Source organism: Polypterus senegalus, chromosome 3 (assembly GCF_016835505.1).
Source record: "Polypterus senegalus isolate Bchr_013 chromosome 3, ASM1683550v1, whole genome shotgun sequence".
NCBI classification, from domain to species: domain Eukaryota; kingdom Metazoa; phylum Chordata; class Cladistia; order Polypteriformes; family Polypteridae; genus Polypterus; species Polypterus senegalus.
In genome coordinates, this window is record NC_053156.1 from 100,488,821 (window position 1) to 100,506,710 (window position 17,890).

The 17,890-nt window shown below is 36.9% G+C and overlaps 1 protein-coding gene across 2 annotated transcripts in view; it reads right to left on the minus strand.

Annotated features, from left to right (window-relative positions):
- ttc13 (tetratricopeptide repeat domain 13) overlaps positions 1-17,890 on the minus strand; it is an 82,251-nt gene that overhangs the window by 48,545 nt on the left and 15,816 nt on the right. For both annotated transcript variants that reach the window (XM_039747673.1, XM_039747672.1), the window contains exons 3-10: positions 12,241-12,316; positions 11,579-11,649; positions 8,403-8,468; positions 5,530-5,622; positions 5,230-5,346; positions 4,843-4,953; positions 3,493-3,575; positions 2,431-2,572 (exon numbers count right to left, since the gene is read on the minus strand). In XM_039747673.1, coding sequence (XP_039603607.1) covers positions 2,431-2,572; positions 3,493-3,575; positions 4,843-4,953; positions 5,230-5,346; positions 5,530-5,622; positions 8,403-8,468; positions 11,579-11,649; positions 12,241-12,316 — 759 coding nt within the window. The remainder of the gene's footprint in view (positions 1-2,430; positions 2,573-3,492; positions 3,576-4,842; positions 4,954-5,229; positions 5,347-5,529; positions 5,623-8,402; positions 8,469-11,578; positions 11,650-12,240; positions 12,317-17,890) is intronic.

Genomic DNA, 17,890 nt, shown 5'->3' on the forward strand with positions numbered 1-17,890 from the left:
TGAGGCAACTAAAGCATTTTTTAACACAGTCTCTTTATTTCAGGGGCTCAAAAGTAATTGGTCAAATTAAATAACTGGAAATAAAATGTTCATTTCTAATACTTGGTTGAAAACCCTTTGCTGGCAATGACATGGACATCACCAGATGCTGGGTTTCCTCCATTTTAATGCTCTGCCAGGCCTTTACTGCAGCGGCTTTCAGTTGCTGTTTGTTTGTGGGCCTTTCAGTCTGAAGTTTAGTCTTCAACAAGTGAAATGCATGCTCAATTGGGTTAAGATCAGGTGACTGACTTGGCCATTCAAGAATTTTCCACTTCTTTGCTTTAATAAACTCCTGGGTTGCTTTGGCTGTATGTTTTGGGTCATTGTCCATCTGTATCATGAAACGCCCAATCAATTTGACTGCATTTAGCTGGATTTGAGCAGACAGTATGTCTCTGAACACCTCAGAATTCATTTGGCTGCTTCTGTCCTGTGTCACATAATCAATAAACACTAGTGTCCCAGTGCCACTGGCAGCCATGCACGCCCAAGCCATCACACTGCCTCCACCATGTTTTACAGATGATGTGGTATGCTTTGGATAATGAGCTGTTCCATGCCTTCTCCATACTTTTTTCTTGCCATCATTCTGGTAGAGGTTGATCTTGGTTTCATCTCTCCAAAAATGTTTTTCCAGAACTGTGCTGGCTTTTTAGATGTTCTTTAGCAAAGTCCAATCTAGCCTTTCTATTCTTGAGGCTTATGAGTGGCTTGCACCTTGCAGTGCACCCTCTGTATTTACGTTCATGCAGTCTTCTTTTTATGGTAGACTTGGACATCGATATGCCTACCCCCTTGAAAGTGTTATTCACTTGGTTGGCTGTTGTGAAGGGGTTTCTCTTCACCATGGAAATGATTCTGCGATCATCCACCACTGTTGTCTTCGATGGACGTCCAGGTATTTTTGCGTTGCTGAGTTTACCAGTGCTTTCTCAGGATGTACCAAACTGTAGATTTTGCCACTCATAATATTGTAGCAATTTCTCGGATGGGTTTTTTCTGTTTTCGCAGCTTAAGGATGGCTTCTTTCACCTGCATGGAGAGCTCCTTTGACGGCATGCTGTCTGTTCACAGCAAAATCTTCCACATGCAAGCACCACACCTCAAATCAACTCCAGGCCTTTTATCTGCTTAATTGATAATGACATAATGACGGACTTGCCCACACCTGCCCATGAAATAGCCTTTGAGTCAATTGTCCAATTACTTTTGAGCCCCTCAAATGAAGGGATTGTGTTAAAAAATGCTTTAGTTGCCTCACATTTTTATGCAATCTTTTTGTTCAACACAGTGAATTAAAGCTGAAAGTCTTCACTTCAACTGCATCTGAGTTGTTTCATTTAAAATTCATTGTGGTAATGTACAGAACCAAAATTAGAAAAAAGATGTCTCTGTCCAAATATTTATGGACCTAACTGTATATTCATAATTTAATTGCAGGGTATATTTGAGGTTCATAACCAATTTAATCGGATCTGAATAACTACCACACTTTTTAAATTTAGATTTCCTTCTACCACTGACAATTCAGTAACACAGCCCAATGTTTAAGGCAAGCCAGTGCACTAACACTCTTGTTAGAAGACATGGGCTGATGTTGTAATAATGAATGCATGCCTGCTTGATGAAGAGAAAAAAAAAAACAAACAATCACTGTGCTTAGGACTTGGGTGTAAATTATATAGATATTTTAAAGCACATTATATCAGGGTTCAAAATAATTCTTTCCTTACAAACTGAATGCTCTCGTCCTTTACAGCCTCAATGTGAACGAGCAGTGAATAATAATGTGTGTCACAACTGAACATAAAATATAGTTCATATAATCATTAAAAAAACAAGCATAGCAAATTTTACCTTCTTTTATAGCCTATGCACAAGGAAATCTGAAATGCCCAATAAGCACTTGGGGAAGCATTTGGACATTGTCTCGCATTTAAACACCCCATGTTCATTCACAAAACCATAGTTAGGTACTGTATACACTCATCACTGAAGAAAATAAATGTTGTCATTCAAGATGACTGGCATAAACATGTCATAACAAAAAGCAGTGAAAATAATGAAAGAATCTGTTCAAACTAGCATAGAAAACTGACTTTGTTAGACGGGATAGAAATACATTTTTAACTAATATAAAAGCTACATTTGAATAAAATATTGTGAAGAGTGTAATATCAATAGCACTTGTGTTCTGTTCTTATCAATCCTTGAATATCATTGCTGTAAATGCTGTGTCTTATTTCTAAAGGAAGGTTTTACATGGGTAATACGCTTAGAAATTAATTAAATCACACAAGTACATCTTTATTACTTGAATGTATCCATATTTAACCATTAACATTTGCTTTCATTCAGATGTATAAGTCCTAGCTACACAATAATTACCTTGAAGTTTCCCAGTGCTTCCTGTAAGCTGCCATGATGGTACAGCATCATTCCTTTAAGCTGAAGTGACTGAATGTGGTTTTGATTTAAAATTAATGCCTTCTGAAAGCTATCCATTGCCGATTCAAAATCACCCAGCTCTCTGAAAAACATAAGGTATTCAAGGTTTAGGAACAAAAATCTAGTGACATAAATAGTTTGATTTAATGCTTCTAGTTAAGTTTCATTCAGAATATCTAAATGAAGATGATTTTCAAAGAAGTGATAACGAATAATAGTAGCTATTCCTGTGTAAAAATTAAAAAAACATCTCTCTATTCCCAGAGAAGTCCCTTAAGATTGCTTTTCCTTGCTTATGAAACATAAAACAGAGATTCTGCTAGCCCAGTGATTTTCAACCAGTGATGTGACATGGGAGCTACCCAGACATGCCGTGTAGCGCACTTGGGTTTGAACCTGAGAGAGACAAGCTCCGCAGGTGATTGACACCCACCTGAGGAGGACAAGACTAGCTGGAAAGCCTAGCATAAAAGAGGCTCCATGATCACTGTGTTGCAAACACAGCACTTACAGCACTTTGGTGACCATACTCACAAACAGATGGACTCTAGCAGCCAGGAGATGCATCCAGCTATCCTCAAAAGGATGGTGGAAAATGGTCTTACGAGTTGCCTCTGAGGCAGAGAGGGGCGGGCAAAGAGACAAAGCAGCTGGGAGATGGTAGCAAAGTGCTCGCTGTGTGCCATGTCGATGAATGCTGATCTCAGAGCGGCACTTTTACCAGCCTCTACAGTAGCACTAAGATAGACCTTTACTCAGTAGAATATGAGTGACACACAATTTCCAGATTCTGTCTCAGTTGCAAATTGCAGAGAATGAAAGAAACAAACCACTGAGGAAAAAAGAGTTGATTGAGCCTATAGTTTTCAGAATGATATTCTGAACAGTAAAGAACTCAATACAACAGAAGCAAAAGTATCCACTACCTCCTAGCCATAAGGCACATAGATCAAAAGAAATACTGTAATAGAATATGTTATGTTTACACCTCTCTCAGCTTACCTGTAGGCCTGACCAAGACTTTTGTAAGCATCAATAAAATCATTTTTCATTTTTAATGCTTCTTTGAATGTTTGTATAGCTTCCTGTGACAGAAAGGAAAACATGTTAACCAAAATAACTGCTGCATTATGTATATGCTTTAATTTGATGTATTATAGCAGTAGCCAATACCTTTTTCCTTTCTTAAGATTTTTTCCCAAATATAAAACAGTATAACCAAACAAAAAAAAACACCAACTTTGAGTTTTAGTGCTTTAAAATAAAAATATTACAGAGAACAGTACAGCAAATGTTATTCAGTAAAATTGTTCAAGGGTCTGAACACGTTTGCATGGGACTTTATCTAAACAACAGTAATTTTCATATCTTTGGAACATTTTTTCACTTAGAAACTTAGAAAATATTTACCATTTAAAATATTTAAAAGTAGTCTTTCCGGAAATAAGACTTAACATTTCAAACCAGAAATGAAATAAAAAATGCATGAAATGCTAAATTGCATTCTCCGAGTTAGATAAAACCTTCATTTTTATGTATTCAATAGTCCTTCTGCTGTACTACTCTGTTACAGAGATAGAAAGTGCACAAAACCTTCAAGCATAACCTCACATATTTACTAGACAGTTACGTGCACAAGAATTATATACCAATTCCAAAAGAAAGCATCTTTTAGAATAAAAATGCCAACATTCATTTTTTTGTGCTTTATTGTAGAGTAAAGGGGGGAGGGGGGAGAGAGAAACAGTAAGTCAGTCAGTCAGAGAGAGATAAGATGTTTAATAGCAATGGGAGTATGGATGGAACAAAATGTGCCAGAATTTATCAAGCATCTCAAAATTACTCCTAGAAATTGCACTAAAAGTCTGAATTGTCCTAAATCCACTCCCAGCAAGAAGTAGGAGTTCATGTTTGATAATATTACTATTAAAAGAAAGAAAAGGAGAAGTACTGTACATAATAAGGTAGGATATTGCGCTAAGCTGCATATAATTGTTGCAACTTCGCAACAAATCCAAGAATAGGAACAGTTTCCTAAATTAGGAAAAGTGATAAAGTGCTACTACCCTTACTACTAACAGTATTTCCAGCTTGTCATTATTCTGACATTTTTGAGCAAAGTTTGAACCGTTTTCCTACTCCAAGTCGCTTGATAAATATGGCACTTAATGGTAACTGAATCCATATTTTAGGGTCCATTTACACTTACTGTACATTCACTTGCAATGAGGCTATCTGGAATGCATAAAGGTGACTGTGCTGATGAATGTTGCTGTTCTGGTTTCTCAAGTTAACCTTTATGTAAAACAGATGGCTCCACTTCTTAGGCTTTGAAATTATAAAGCAAATTACCTTAAGCATGCCCCTGTGGAAGAAAGTCAAGCCTTTGTATAGAACTGCAATTGGCTGATTTTTCTTTAACTCAAGTGACTGCTGAAAGTCTTCCTGAGCAGCTGCATAGTCCTAGGAGAGAGAATTAAAATGATTTCAATTTGGATCTAATAACAGACAAAAGAGCTTAAAAGGGCAATTGGAAAGGAAACAAATAACCAATGCTGTTCTCCATAATTTAAAAGTGAATCAAATGTTAAATGATTACTAAAAAGAGAATCATATAGAATAAAAACAAATCATTAAATGATTATTAAAGAGAAGAGAATCACACAGAATAAAAATCAATGAAGAAAAAAAAAACAGCAGTTATACAGCAGTAGGGATACATCATCATAAACGGCTCACCTCTGATATAAAGTAAAGTGTGCCTCTATGCCTATAAAGTCGTGCTGAAGGCTGTAGTTGAATTGCTTTAGTGAGATCATTTAAAGCTTCGCTAATTCGACCTAATGGTGAAAGAATCTGGAAAATAACAGATGAACAAGACTGTTAATATTCTTGCCAAGGTCCAGAATATACTGTCACTGTTATCCAGACTGCTTTATAAAACTTCCAAGTTTTATGTGATACACATCACCTATTCAAACTCAGTCACACATTCCATTAATTCTGTATATCAAAAAAAATAAAGGTGTATAGTCTCACCTCAGCTCTTTGCTCAAAGACTTCGGGATAATTAGGTTCAAGAGTAATTACTCTGCTAAGCTCGAACAAAGCAAGGTCAGCATTTTTTATATCCTGTTAAGAAATATTGAGACATTTGTTTTAAATAGAAATGAAAACTGTGTAATACGTCATTCAGTGCATAGTACAGTTTAGTCAACGACCAGTACTGGACATTAAAAAATGATTGAGTCTAGGTTACCTCTAACATAAAACAAAGAGGAGCAAAAAAGTAAAATAAAAATTATCATTACCAAAAGAGGCAGAGCTACATACTTTTGTTTTCATAGAATTATTTTAAAATAAATCATTTTTAAATAGTAACACAGTTGATAGCAATTCTACTTCACTACTTAAGTAAACTTGGTTTTAATTTATGTCCATGTCCAGTTTGCATATTATATATAGTCTTGCATTTTTCAAGCAATCCAGATCTGATGAGAGACTGTGTACTGATACCTAACCTGAGCATGATCAGTTTATAAAAAAAAAAAAGACAGATCAGACCTAATATGTCACCTCAAACATCAACAGGCATGCTGGTTGCTGCACTGCCTAACATTGTTTTAAGTGGCAGATATCTGCAAATTCATCAACTGATGGAGGCCCGGAAGAGTAACAGAAAACAAAAATTTGTATGAGCTGTTCTGATCACAGTTATCATTGTTCTATCTGTATGTAGATAGAAGCGAAAAGCCATGACTGGCGGGATTAAGTATTGAAGGTTATTGAAGCAAAACAGCACTTTTGACAATTTTGGAATGTCAAGAGAGGCATTTGGTTATTTATTTTAATATTATTGTATTTGAAGAAAACTATATACTTGTGCTCTTTTCCTTAATTGTGCTGGTGTATTTATCCTTTAATAAGTTATATTGTATCCATTACCTGACATGCAAAGAAAGCAATGCTTTCATATTCCGTATTTTATATTTCACTACAGACATAAAGGACAAAGTGTTCTTTTTAGGACTTCTTTTTTTAAACCATAGTGAAACAAGAGGCTGAACAGATATCCTTTAGGAGTAAACCATTTTTAAATGCAGACAGCTGTCTTGCAGGTTTCAATTTGTGTGATTTTATCAAAAGAACAAATAGGCAATCCACTAATTTAATTTGTATGTAAAAATAAATTCATCTTAAATTAGTGTTTTATGATAATTTTATTGAAATAAAAACATACAGCTTTTTCATTTGTAGAATTAAGATAGCTATATAAAATAAACATTACAGATAATAAGCTATTTTTTATTCACCTTTATCAAGGGTGTCACTATTTTTTCTGTACAGAATATGAGTGAATAATTAACAGCATATGACAAACACATACAACAAACACACACAAACATAACATTTTTAATCAGTTTCTCAGGTAGTCTTTTATAGGGCTTATTGTAATATTGTAAACTCAGTAAACCACAACCAAATTGACTGTAATTGATGCATTTTGTTCTTGTTGTGCAAAGTCTACTGAGGATAAGAACACACAATTGAGTAAATTGTTTATCTTTAACATAAGGACAAAACATCAGCACCACTATAGAAGAAATGTAAACAACTGTATCTGAAATGTTGTAAGTTACCTTGAATAAAGGCACCAGTGAAATAATAGGTAATAAGTAAGCAAACTGATTCACTGGACAACAACTGAAAAGAGCAAACAGAATTCAAAAGATGGTGTTCTCATCATAGAATAAAAAGAAAGAAAAAAGAAAGACCCAGTTGGATTTGATCAATTATTTTTTCTCACTTTATTTTCTTTTTGTTGTTATGTATGCATACATCCATCTTACGTAGTTGTCCTTAGTGATGAGCGAACTTCATTAGGAGTTCAGCAAAATCACAAAAATGTTCAGGAAGTTCAAGAAACTCCACAAAATTCATTAAAATTAAAGAGTAGGTAGAAGCCGAACCAGTTCTGAGTGGATTATAAGGGTGCAATGGTATTTTAACTGTCCCTGCAGGGTAGGGAAGCATCTGCCATGTATGCTGGACAAATTATTGTGGCCACTGCACAACCATACCTCAAACATCTATGTAGTGCTTTATGGTGGCTAGACATAATACAGGGATCACTATCGTGTATCCAGTGGCAGCTGCTCTCATTATGGTAAGCTACTGTACACCCTAAATGAAGATACAGCAAGTTGTGTTTTTTTTTTTTGTTTTTTTTTAAACGCATGCAGGATGGAAAAATGGCTACAGTACTGATCATATATGCTTGACATTACAGTAGGACTAGGCAGGCGTGAAAGTTCTGCACATGTATAATACAGCTCTGCAATGACACACTGTCCTCACAAGCATCAGAGGGTGCTAGGAAAAAAATGTTTGCCTAAGCTGGCCACACCCAAATTTGCAAGAAAATATTCAACAAACGACGTCACCAGTGAACACATCATATTTGCTGCAAAAAACGCTTTGGCGAATTTCAATAATGAACCCTAGTCATCATGTTATGAATACATACAATATATTATTAAAGCAAAGTGAATTATTGATGGTTACCTGCTCCTATTTACTAGCTTAAAGACGTGTTAACAATTAGCTGGAGGTTAGGGTGGGGACCAGATTTGTGCAGGGAGAACCACATGATTTCTTGCAGAGCTGTGAAGGATCTAAATAAACCCACAGAGACATGTGGTGAATTTGACTATATTAGGAATAAAAGGAGACCAGTACCAGTGAAGCTGCACTGATTTTTATAGAGGAGTGTTTTTATGTTCACCGGGAGTAATAAGCAGTAAAATCTTAAGAGATGCACTCCTTAGATTAAAACAAAGACAGATAAAGTAGAAGATGGTAACAACTAAACTTTTACTAAAACTTTGTTTCAGCTGGATTTTTGCACTAACCTGCAGGCCTTTCTTTCCATATGCAATTCCTCTTCCATAGATGGCACTTACTAAATCTGGATCCCCCTACTCAGAGGAAAAAAAAAAAAAGAAAAAAAAAAAAAAAAGAGAGAGAATCACTTAACTACTGCAGTGAATAATATTAAACCTAATTTCACAATAACATGCCGTACAGAAGCTTGCATTCTAAATTGAGCAAGAATGTCTGAGCGAAGAAAGACTGATAATTTCCACATAAACTGAGCAGATTAGGCTTTATGCAAATATGGAACCCTATGATCATTAGGCAGCAGATCCAATTGTCAAGTGATTTGTGAAACAATACAGAAGATATTTTGCAGTATGCAAACAGGTAACTGCATAAAACATTTCACAGTTCAGAATCCATAAAAGATTTTTCTTAATTGTATAATTATTTATTTTTCAAGGTATATTTAAAATATTTTAAGTCAACCAGCCAAGATAATGTTTGTCATTTGATAAATCGGCACAGACGAATAATCATGCAATCAACAACTAATAATAACCTTACCTGTGCAAGAAAAAACTATGGCTAACAATATATTTTAAATTTATACAGTAAATGATCTACAGCTGTAGGTTTTTAATCAGCAGAGATACTAAAGAAATTGATTACACAAGTATTTGTTTTTTCCAAAATAAATAAAAAACATTCCAGCATCACATCAGATTAGCAAGATTACTTGTAACTTGTATACTGACTAAAGAGTTGATAAAATGTTAAGTGATAATGTTTGTGTAACCTATGACTCCACAGTAAGAATTATACTTATCTTGGCAAAATTTTGTTTTGCCAGGGCGATCATTTAGGATGTACTCACACTAGGCACGTTTGTTCAGCACCATGCCCAAACGCGATTGTCCCCCCTCCCTACTCCCGCCAGGCCTGCACTCACACTGCAGTAATATTCTGGACCCAGACACACTTTCGTTATGACTGTGCAACTTTGTGCAAAGCCAAAACAAGATCCTAACATGGAGTGACAGCAAAAATGTCAAAATGATTTTACTTATTTTGTGCTTGTTTTGGAGTCGTGTAGGACAGGATAATGCTCTACCCACTTACAGATTTATTGAGTGTGCAGTGCAGGGTTTTGCTGTTAATTGTGCTGCACGTACAAGAAGATTTTTAACATGGCAAACGAAGTTAAAGGAGGAATTTGTAGCTTTTCTTGCCAATTATAATTCACATTCACGTGTAAGGTTAGAATAAAACTTGTTTTTTACTCAAAAGATATTAAATGAAATGAAAATTGTACATCTGACTTGTCGATTCATTGACTTCTTGTCTGTTTTCTGTGCTCGGGCACTTTTGGTGATTACACCGTTTACGAATGTTACTGAACTGTGCTCTGGCACACCTCTTCCAAGCGGGCCAGGGCAAGGTACGGTTGGCCTGGCATAGAGCGATCAGATGAATTAAAAGAATTAGACATGCGGACAAACATGCTTGGACACAAAACAAATTGCCAGTGTGAGCACACCCTTATAGTTTATTTCAGAATTAAGGAATCACATACACAGGATCTAAATGTATAGAATCTAAACAGCAACACAGGATCAAAGGATCCAAACAGCAAAGGGCACAGTGAAACGTTCAAACCCAACTGATCTTCTAATAAAATGGTTACGTTTTCCTCAGACAATGTGAGCTATCATAAATCAATTGCCAAGTGTGAAAACCAGCTTCTAAACTATCCGCATAAACTATTTGTTTTAACTGCAATGACCCACATTTGATGTAGTAAATGAATGACTGCCCGGCAACTCTGAAAATGCTGCTACTAACGCAAATTAAAGTCATTTTTAGGAAGGATATACAAATGTTTTGTTCAAAGAGATGGTTGTAATGTCTGGACAACAATTATGTTCTGATTAAGCCTCACAGGTACAGTCCTTAACTAGCTATTAATGAGGTGGATGGCCTAGTTTTTGATTACAGAATGTCAAAAGCAGTTTCTTAAATCTCCTCTCTCTCTTTTATGGTCTCACGACACCCTGGCCTCTCTTCCTCCTGCCCAACAAGTTTTAGTTCTGGACTCCACTTTTTATGTTGTTCTAGCTAAGGAGTAGATTTATATTCCCATCCTGGAATCACTTCTAGGGTCAGGAGTGGTGTAGTCTTATATTTGCAACATGACACTAAGTGAAAGAGTCGCCAGGTGGCTAACAGTGTTCAGGCATTCCAGACCCTCTCATAGTCCTTTCCTCATCACATTCTATGAATTATGAGTATTTTGGTAATATCTTAGCAAACACTGCCAGCATTACAGAAGGAAGAATCACAAAGCTTTTTTTGCCTTTATTAAATAATTACATTTTTATTAAACATGTTCACTAGATACAGAAAAAACATGAACACTTTATTTGGTTTTAATAACAAATGAAAAAAAGGACAAACACCAAAACTCCCTCCTTTGATGTGTAGTATTTGTTAATTAAAGAGAAACAACAATAGAAGGGCACAGTAGTCTGACAGTCACCTACCAAATACTGGAGATTGAAGAACAATGACAAAGAACATGGTATCTACATCAAAGAGCAACAATTACCCAGCCCCAGATCAAGTGAATTGCACAAGCCATCTCTAAATTGTAGAACTAAAGCAAGCTAAACCAATTACCCTTTGCTACAGAACAGTGAGAGAAAGAATGGGCAAATACGAAAGAAGGAAAACCTGAGGTTACTTGGGAACATGAACAGAGAGAATATTTTCTGTAGTAAACGAAAGTGGCATTAATCAAGAGCCATATGCTTCTTTCAAAAATATGCAAGTGAGGGCATTTGTTACACAATAATAAGACAGAGTCAGGCATCCCTTAGCTTTAGGACCCTAAAGACTTTTTTTTAATTGATGTCTCAGTCTTCCCTTAATAAACCATATTAATACTGCATCCTGTTACATTAAAACTTTATTTATATAAACAGGGATTCACTTGAAAAATCATCACAATTTATGTAGGATGCTCGCTCGTTCTTCATATGCAAAAAAATAAAACCTTAACCAAAGAAACACCCAAAAATAACATTTAAAAAAACAAAAAACATATCACCTATAATCAAATCAAAATGGAGCTGAAAGAAATACGCACTAACCACTAATCCACCCTCCCACTCTGGTCCTAAACACCGTTAAGATAAAATAGGAACTATACCTGTAAAATTGATGTAAAATGTTTCACTGCTTCATCATATTCCCCCTTTCCAATCAAGACATATCCAATAGCTAGTAATGAAAATAAACCACATAAAATTAGGTATTGTATTTTAGACCTTTTCACAATTTAGTATAAATAATATATCAGATAAGCTTCTAAATTGTTTAAAAAAGATTAACAGAATTTAAATGCCTTGTATATCTGTAAATTAAAAAAGTGAAATAGTTTTTATCCTCTCTTTTTCATAGTTAGTGTTTGTTTACTGTCCAAAAGATTGCTGATTAACATAATTAGTTTCTGAAGGTATTAACATTATATACCTGACCACATTTTACTCTCCAAGCTCAAATTCTATGGCATACATGAAGTCCTAATGTAAACAATACAAAATTCTCTGGTACCAGTCTTAAAATGTAGGCCATACTTTAGGAAAACATCAAGGACACAAGAAATTTTACAGCTTAAATAACTATACATTTCACTAAATCTAAATTTATAAAACCCTGCATCCATTACTTCATCCACTTATGACAGTTAAGGGTCACAGGAGCTGAATGGGCAAAATATTAAACTTTTAATTTGATCTGCAAACAAACCAGTTCAGAAGTATTCAATTAAAGTAAACATGCCCTTAGTACCAAGCAATAATAATGGCATACCCAATTCTTCATTTGTACTTTCCTTGTCAGTTGCAAATGGAAACGACTTTTGTTCAGCAAGCACCTTAGCTTGACTCTGCAAAACATTACATTTTCAGAATGAGTATACATTTTGGCTTGTACAACTTATATCATTTAAATGAACTATAAACATGTGTTTTTGACAAATCTGCCGAGAATGAATACATGATACATTTATTTTATTACCAAATAACATATTTAAATGAAATCAACATATTATTGGTTTGTGTTTTTTGAACTACAAATAAAACATGTCAACATGCCCAAACACAGAGTACTCAATTAGTTTTACAATGCTACATTTATTGTATCAGTCAAATACATTGTTCTTACTGGGACTACAATGTTCATACAAAAGTTGATGTAGTCAGTAGTGCAGTCAACAGCCTCCTCAAGGTCCTCACTATATGATCCCTGAAGGGTATCCCAGTCCGTAGTTCCAAAGCAGTCTCTCAGAGCGTGCTCTGCCTCAGGGGACCACTTCCTGAATGAGTGTGTGGTTGTAGGTAGCTCCCTCACTCTTGGTTTGTAGTGAGGCTGAAGCAGAACCAGGTTATGATCTGCTTTCCCAAGCGCAGGCAGTGGGGTGGCGCTGTATACATCTTTAACGTTTGCATACAGTAGGTCAATAGTCATATTTCCCCGGGTGTTACAATCCACATACTGGGAGAAAACAGGTAATGTTTTGTCCAGCGTCACATGGTTAAAGTCTCTAGCAATTAGCACAAGAGCCTCAGGGTGTTGTGTTTGTTATTTAGCAACAGCGGAATGGATGATGTCACCTGCTATCTCCATGTCCGCCCGAGGGGGGATGTAAACAATAACAACAATGGCATGTCCGAACTCTCTGGGCAAGTAATAGGGACGCAGACTTACAGCCAACAGTTCGATGTCCCTGCAGCAAGTGGAGATTTTGATGTTTACATGTCCAGAGTTGCACCACCTTGTATTTACATAGAGAGCGAGTCCTCCTCCTTTCCGCAGATATTTGCGTTTCTGTCCGCTTTAACTGTGCTAAACCTGGGTAGCTCCACATTAGCATCTGGGATGGTAGTTGTTAGACACGTTTCACAAAAACACAACAAACACCATTCTCTGTAGGTCCTGTCATTTTTCACCAGCGTGGCCAGTTCGTCAATCTTATTTGGTAGCAAGTTCACATTTCCCAGGATCACAGAAGGCACCGAAGGTTTGTAGCGCCATTTTCTCGCTGGTCGCTTGGCTTTTAGCTTAGCTCCGGCTCTGCTGCCACGATACCGCATTCTTACCTCGTCAGGTAAATAGGGAACCACACCGGCGCAGGTGTTTGTTCTCAGCGCTTGAAGTTGACTACTTGAATAGACGAGTCTTGGCGTGTAAAAATCCATGTCCAAGTACTAAAAAGTAGTAAAAAGTGTCCAGGGAATGAGTCCACATAAATGAAAGTGAAAAGAGTGATCAGTAAAACAGAGAAAAAAGGTAGAAAAATAAAGTAAATGGAGCTGCTGGAAAGGCTGCCACTTGCAGTGGCGCCAGAGTCATGAATGGGACAGTTTGACATCTGTGGCAGAGCGACGGGTGCTGAGCAGGTTCCTGTTAAGTCATAGAGAATCCATTGCATCCACTGAACAGTATCATCTCCTGAGAGAGGAGCAGCTTCAGCGACAGACTGCTGTCACTGTACTGCTCCACTGCAAGACTGAGAAGATTGTTCCTCCCCCACATTATGCAACTCTTCAATTCCACCCGTTGGGTTAAATGTTAACATTATACAAAGTTATTGTCTGTTTTACCTGCATTGTTATCACAATTTAATATTTTTTTATCAGTATGCTGCTGCTGGAGTATGTGAATTTCCCACTGGGATTAATAAAGTATCTATATATCTATCTCTATCTATATTTGAGACAGCAGTATTTATACAATTCTTGACCTTGCTAAATATAAGGAATTCATAGACATGAAGCATATCTTGACAGTACTGGGCACAAACCAATAAACAAAACCAGACCTTCCTAAATATCATAATTTGCAAGCATTCTTTTTTTCATATCAAGCACTGAATACACAACTATTATATTTTTAGGGACATTTAAAGCCATTAGAGATAACAACCTGAAGTTCCATGTGGGCCCCCACTCCTCCTATGATCAGAAGTCACTGAATCACACTGTGCAAACTTTAACAGGGAACTCCTCTTCAATCGAATGTTCTTGTATTTCAGAGTTTTGTGTGGAAACCCCATCTCTTTCTCCAATCAATCAAATGTCACAGTTTCACTCCATTACTTTGAGTATGCCAGTTTTCAACTGACATGTCAAAAATGTGCACATTCTGTAATAGCCCTGTGTGAATGGTTTAGATGCATATGTTTATGACCAGCACTGGGGCCCTGTCCAGGGCTGTTTCCTGCCCTGCACCCAGGGTTGCCAGGAAAGGCATTGCCTCTAACCCATCAACCAACTGGCAGAAGCTGTTTTAAAAATGTTATGTATGTACTTATTTTATTCCAGATGTAAAATTCAAGAAACAGCATCAATAAAATATAAATACAAAATAAAACCAAACTTTTGAGGGGTACCTGCAACAGAAGGCAGGAAGAGATGTGTGAATTGCAACACAAAAACCTCAATCTATTGTACAAATTTCCAAAATTTCTGTGTGTCTAGTGGTAAGCAGATATTGTTTGTTTCATGGAGTGGCATTTTTAACAAAGTAAAGGTCTGAATGAGTGCATAATTATATGTACACAGTTGCAAATTGTTTATTTGTTCTTTCATCCATATATTATATATATATATACACACACATACATACATATATACATACACCGATGTTTCGTGGCTACCGCCAGGGGGCGCCCCAAGCTTCATAAAGCCCAGCAGATTGACACTTCCGCCACACCTGGGAAGGTGGAGGGAGTAACTTCCAGCGACACCCGGAGTGCTTCTGGGTACTCATGCTGCACTTCTGTCACACCAGGAAGTGCCGCCTGAAGAACATCAGCGAGCACCTGGAGTACTTCCGGGTGAATATAAAGGGGGCCACCTTCCTACAGTCGGAGAACTAGAGTCGGGAGCTGGAGGTGGACGAAGCTCCAGCGACAAGAAGAAGAAAGGTGCAATAATGCTAAAAAAAACCTTAAGGGTATAGGGGGGTAAAGCGAAGAAAACAATGTAACTCATAAAGTATTATTAATAAGTACCTGTTAATCACAACAATATCTGCTTATTAAACTGACCTACTTTTCAGGAAAAAAACAAACCAAGCCTGAGAATATTTACCAGATCACCAACACAGAATTTCAGATTTTTAAGCCTTAGTTCATCATTAACTTATATTATTAATAATAACATTAACAGTAATAGAAATTCTATTGCTTTGATGATTGATGAAAATTACTAGTTGTGCAGTGGTGATCACAGTCCATGCCTTAAATGAAATGCTTAATTTACCAGCTGCTCTCTCACCCTCCTAGGTTGTGAACAACATTGCAGACAAAGAATATAATGCTACATCATGCTAAAAAGTAACACAAATTAAAATCTAATTTCTCCCAAAGAGTTAAGGTAACTGCGGTGGGTTGGCACCCTTCCCAGGATTGGTTCCTGCCTTGTGCCCTGTGTTGGCTGGGATTGGCTCCAGCAGGCCCCCGTGACCCTGTATTCGGATTCAGCGGGTTAGAAAATGGATGGATGGATGGAGTTAAGGTAATGATAATCCTCCCCCATGACTGCCCTCCAAATGAAACCACCATGAAACAGATTTATCTAGTACACTGGTGCTTGCAGAGCTACAAATTCATCCCACATCAAGGTCTGTTAAAGCATGCCTGCACATTGTAAGATTTAGAAACATTGTAAAACAAAGACAACTTGGCTTTATTCAAAACTCTCACAGGAAACATGCTTCAACTCCCTAAAATTCTTTTTTGATGAGTATGTGCAGACTGGCACTCTAAGAAACATTAACCTGAGATGCTCCCTTGCAGAAAACCAGAATTCCCTCTTTAAATTTAACTACAAGTGCAGGAATAAAAAAAAAAATTAGTAAAAATGGTAAACTACACTGTAGGTACTGATGCCAGTCTGAACAGAAAAACCGCAAACACTGCAGTACTCCAGGGTTGAAGATGTCAATGCCTTTGCAGAGAGTCTGCCAAAAATAGGTTAGCTCCAATTCTGAAGTTAAAGAGTGTTAGACATGGGTGACATATAGCTAGATTTACTTTTAATTTTGCAGCTGGAAAATAAAAAATTAAGTTTGCAGGCACAGACAGCATGGTGTTCTGGACACTATAAATGGAATTAATGGCTGGAGTTCAATGCTAAAATAAAATCTCAGCCCTTAATCAAACGATGCCAGTAATATCACAAAATCCTACATTTATTTAGTATACTTAGCAATAAACAGTTTTCTTAGAGGGGAAACCCATGAGACTCTTGAAAAGTTACAACATTCTTTCGCTAAAATTGCAGAAAGATGTTCCCATGCTGACAATTTTGTTACCATGAATTTTGCTTGACTATTCTACATTGGTTTATTGTGGTCACATGCGAGTGTGAGGATTAGTAATGAGTGAACCCTGCGGAGTTTGGCAAATTACGGAAGTGTTTGGGAAATTCGTTGAACTTCACTAAATGCATTGAACTAAATAGGGGAGGAGGGACTGAATTAGTTCAGAGTGTATTATAATAGTGCAATAGTTTTTTTCAGTTTCCCTGAGGGCTAGTGATGGTTCTTCCAGCTATGACGGACCAATTATTGTCACAAAAAACATCTGTGCTGTGATAAGGCAGGGCTCCTTTAAGTCTTATTTTGAGACTAGCTGGGCACATGCAAAATTATGCATGCAAATTAACCATGTGGTGGTGCTGCAGCTAGAACAGGAATCAGTGCTATATATACTACAGGTGCCGGTCATAAAATTAGAATATCATGACAAAGTTGATTTATTTCAGTAATTCCATTCAAAAAGTGAAACTTGTATATTAGATTCATTCATTACACACAGACTGATGTATTTCAAATGTTTATTTCTTTTAATTTTGATGATTATAACTGACAACTAATGAAAGTCCCAAATTCAGTATCTCAGAAAATTAGAATATCAATTAAGACCAATGCAAAAAAAGGATTTTTAGAAATGTTGGCCAACTGAAAGGCATGAACATGAAAAGTATGAGCATGTACAGCACTCAATATTTAGTTGGGGCTCCTTTGGCCTGGATTACTGCAGCAATGCAGAGTGGCATGGAGTCGATCAGTCTGTGGCACTGCTCAGGTGTTATGAGAGCCCATGTTGCTCTGATAGTGGCCTTCAGCTCTTCTGAATTGTTGGGTCTGGCGTATTGCATCTTCCTCTTCACAATACCCCATAGATTTTCTATGGGGTTAAGGTCAGGCGAGTTTGCTGGCCAATCAAGAACAGGGATACCATGGTCCTTAAACCAGGTACTGGTAGTTTTGGCACTTTGTGCAGGTGCCAGGTCCTGTTGGAAAATGAAATCTGCATCTCCATAAAGTTCGTCAGCAGCAGGAAGCATGAAGTGCTCTAAAACTTCCTGGTAGACGGCTGCGTTGACCTTGGACCTCAGAAAACACAATGGACCAACACCAGCAGATGACATGGCACCCCAAACCATCACTG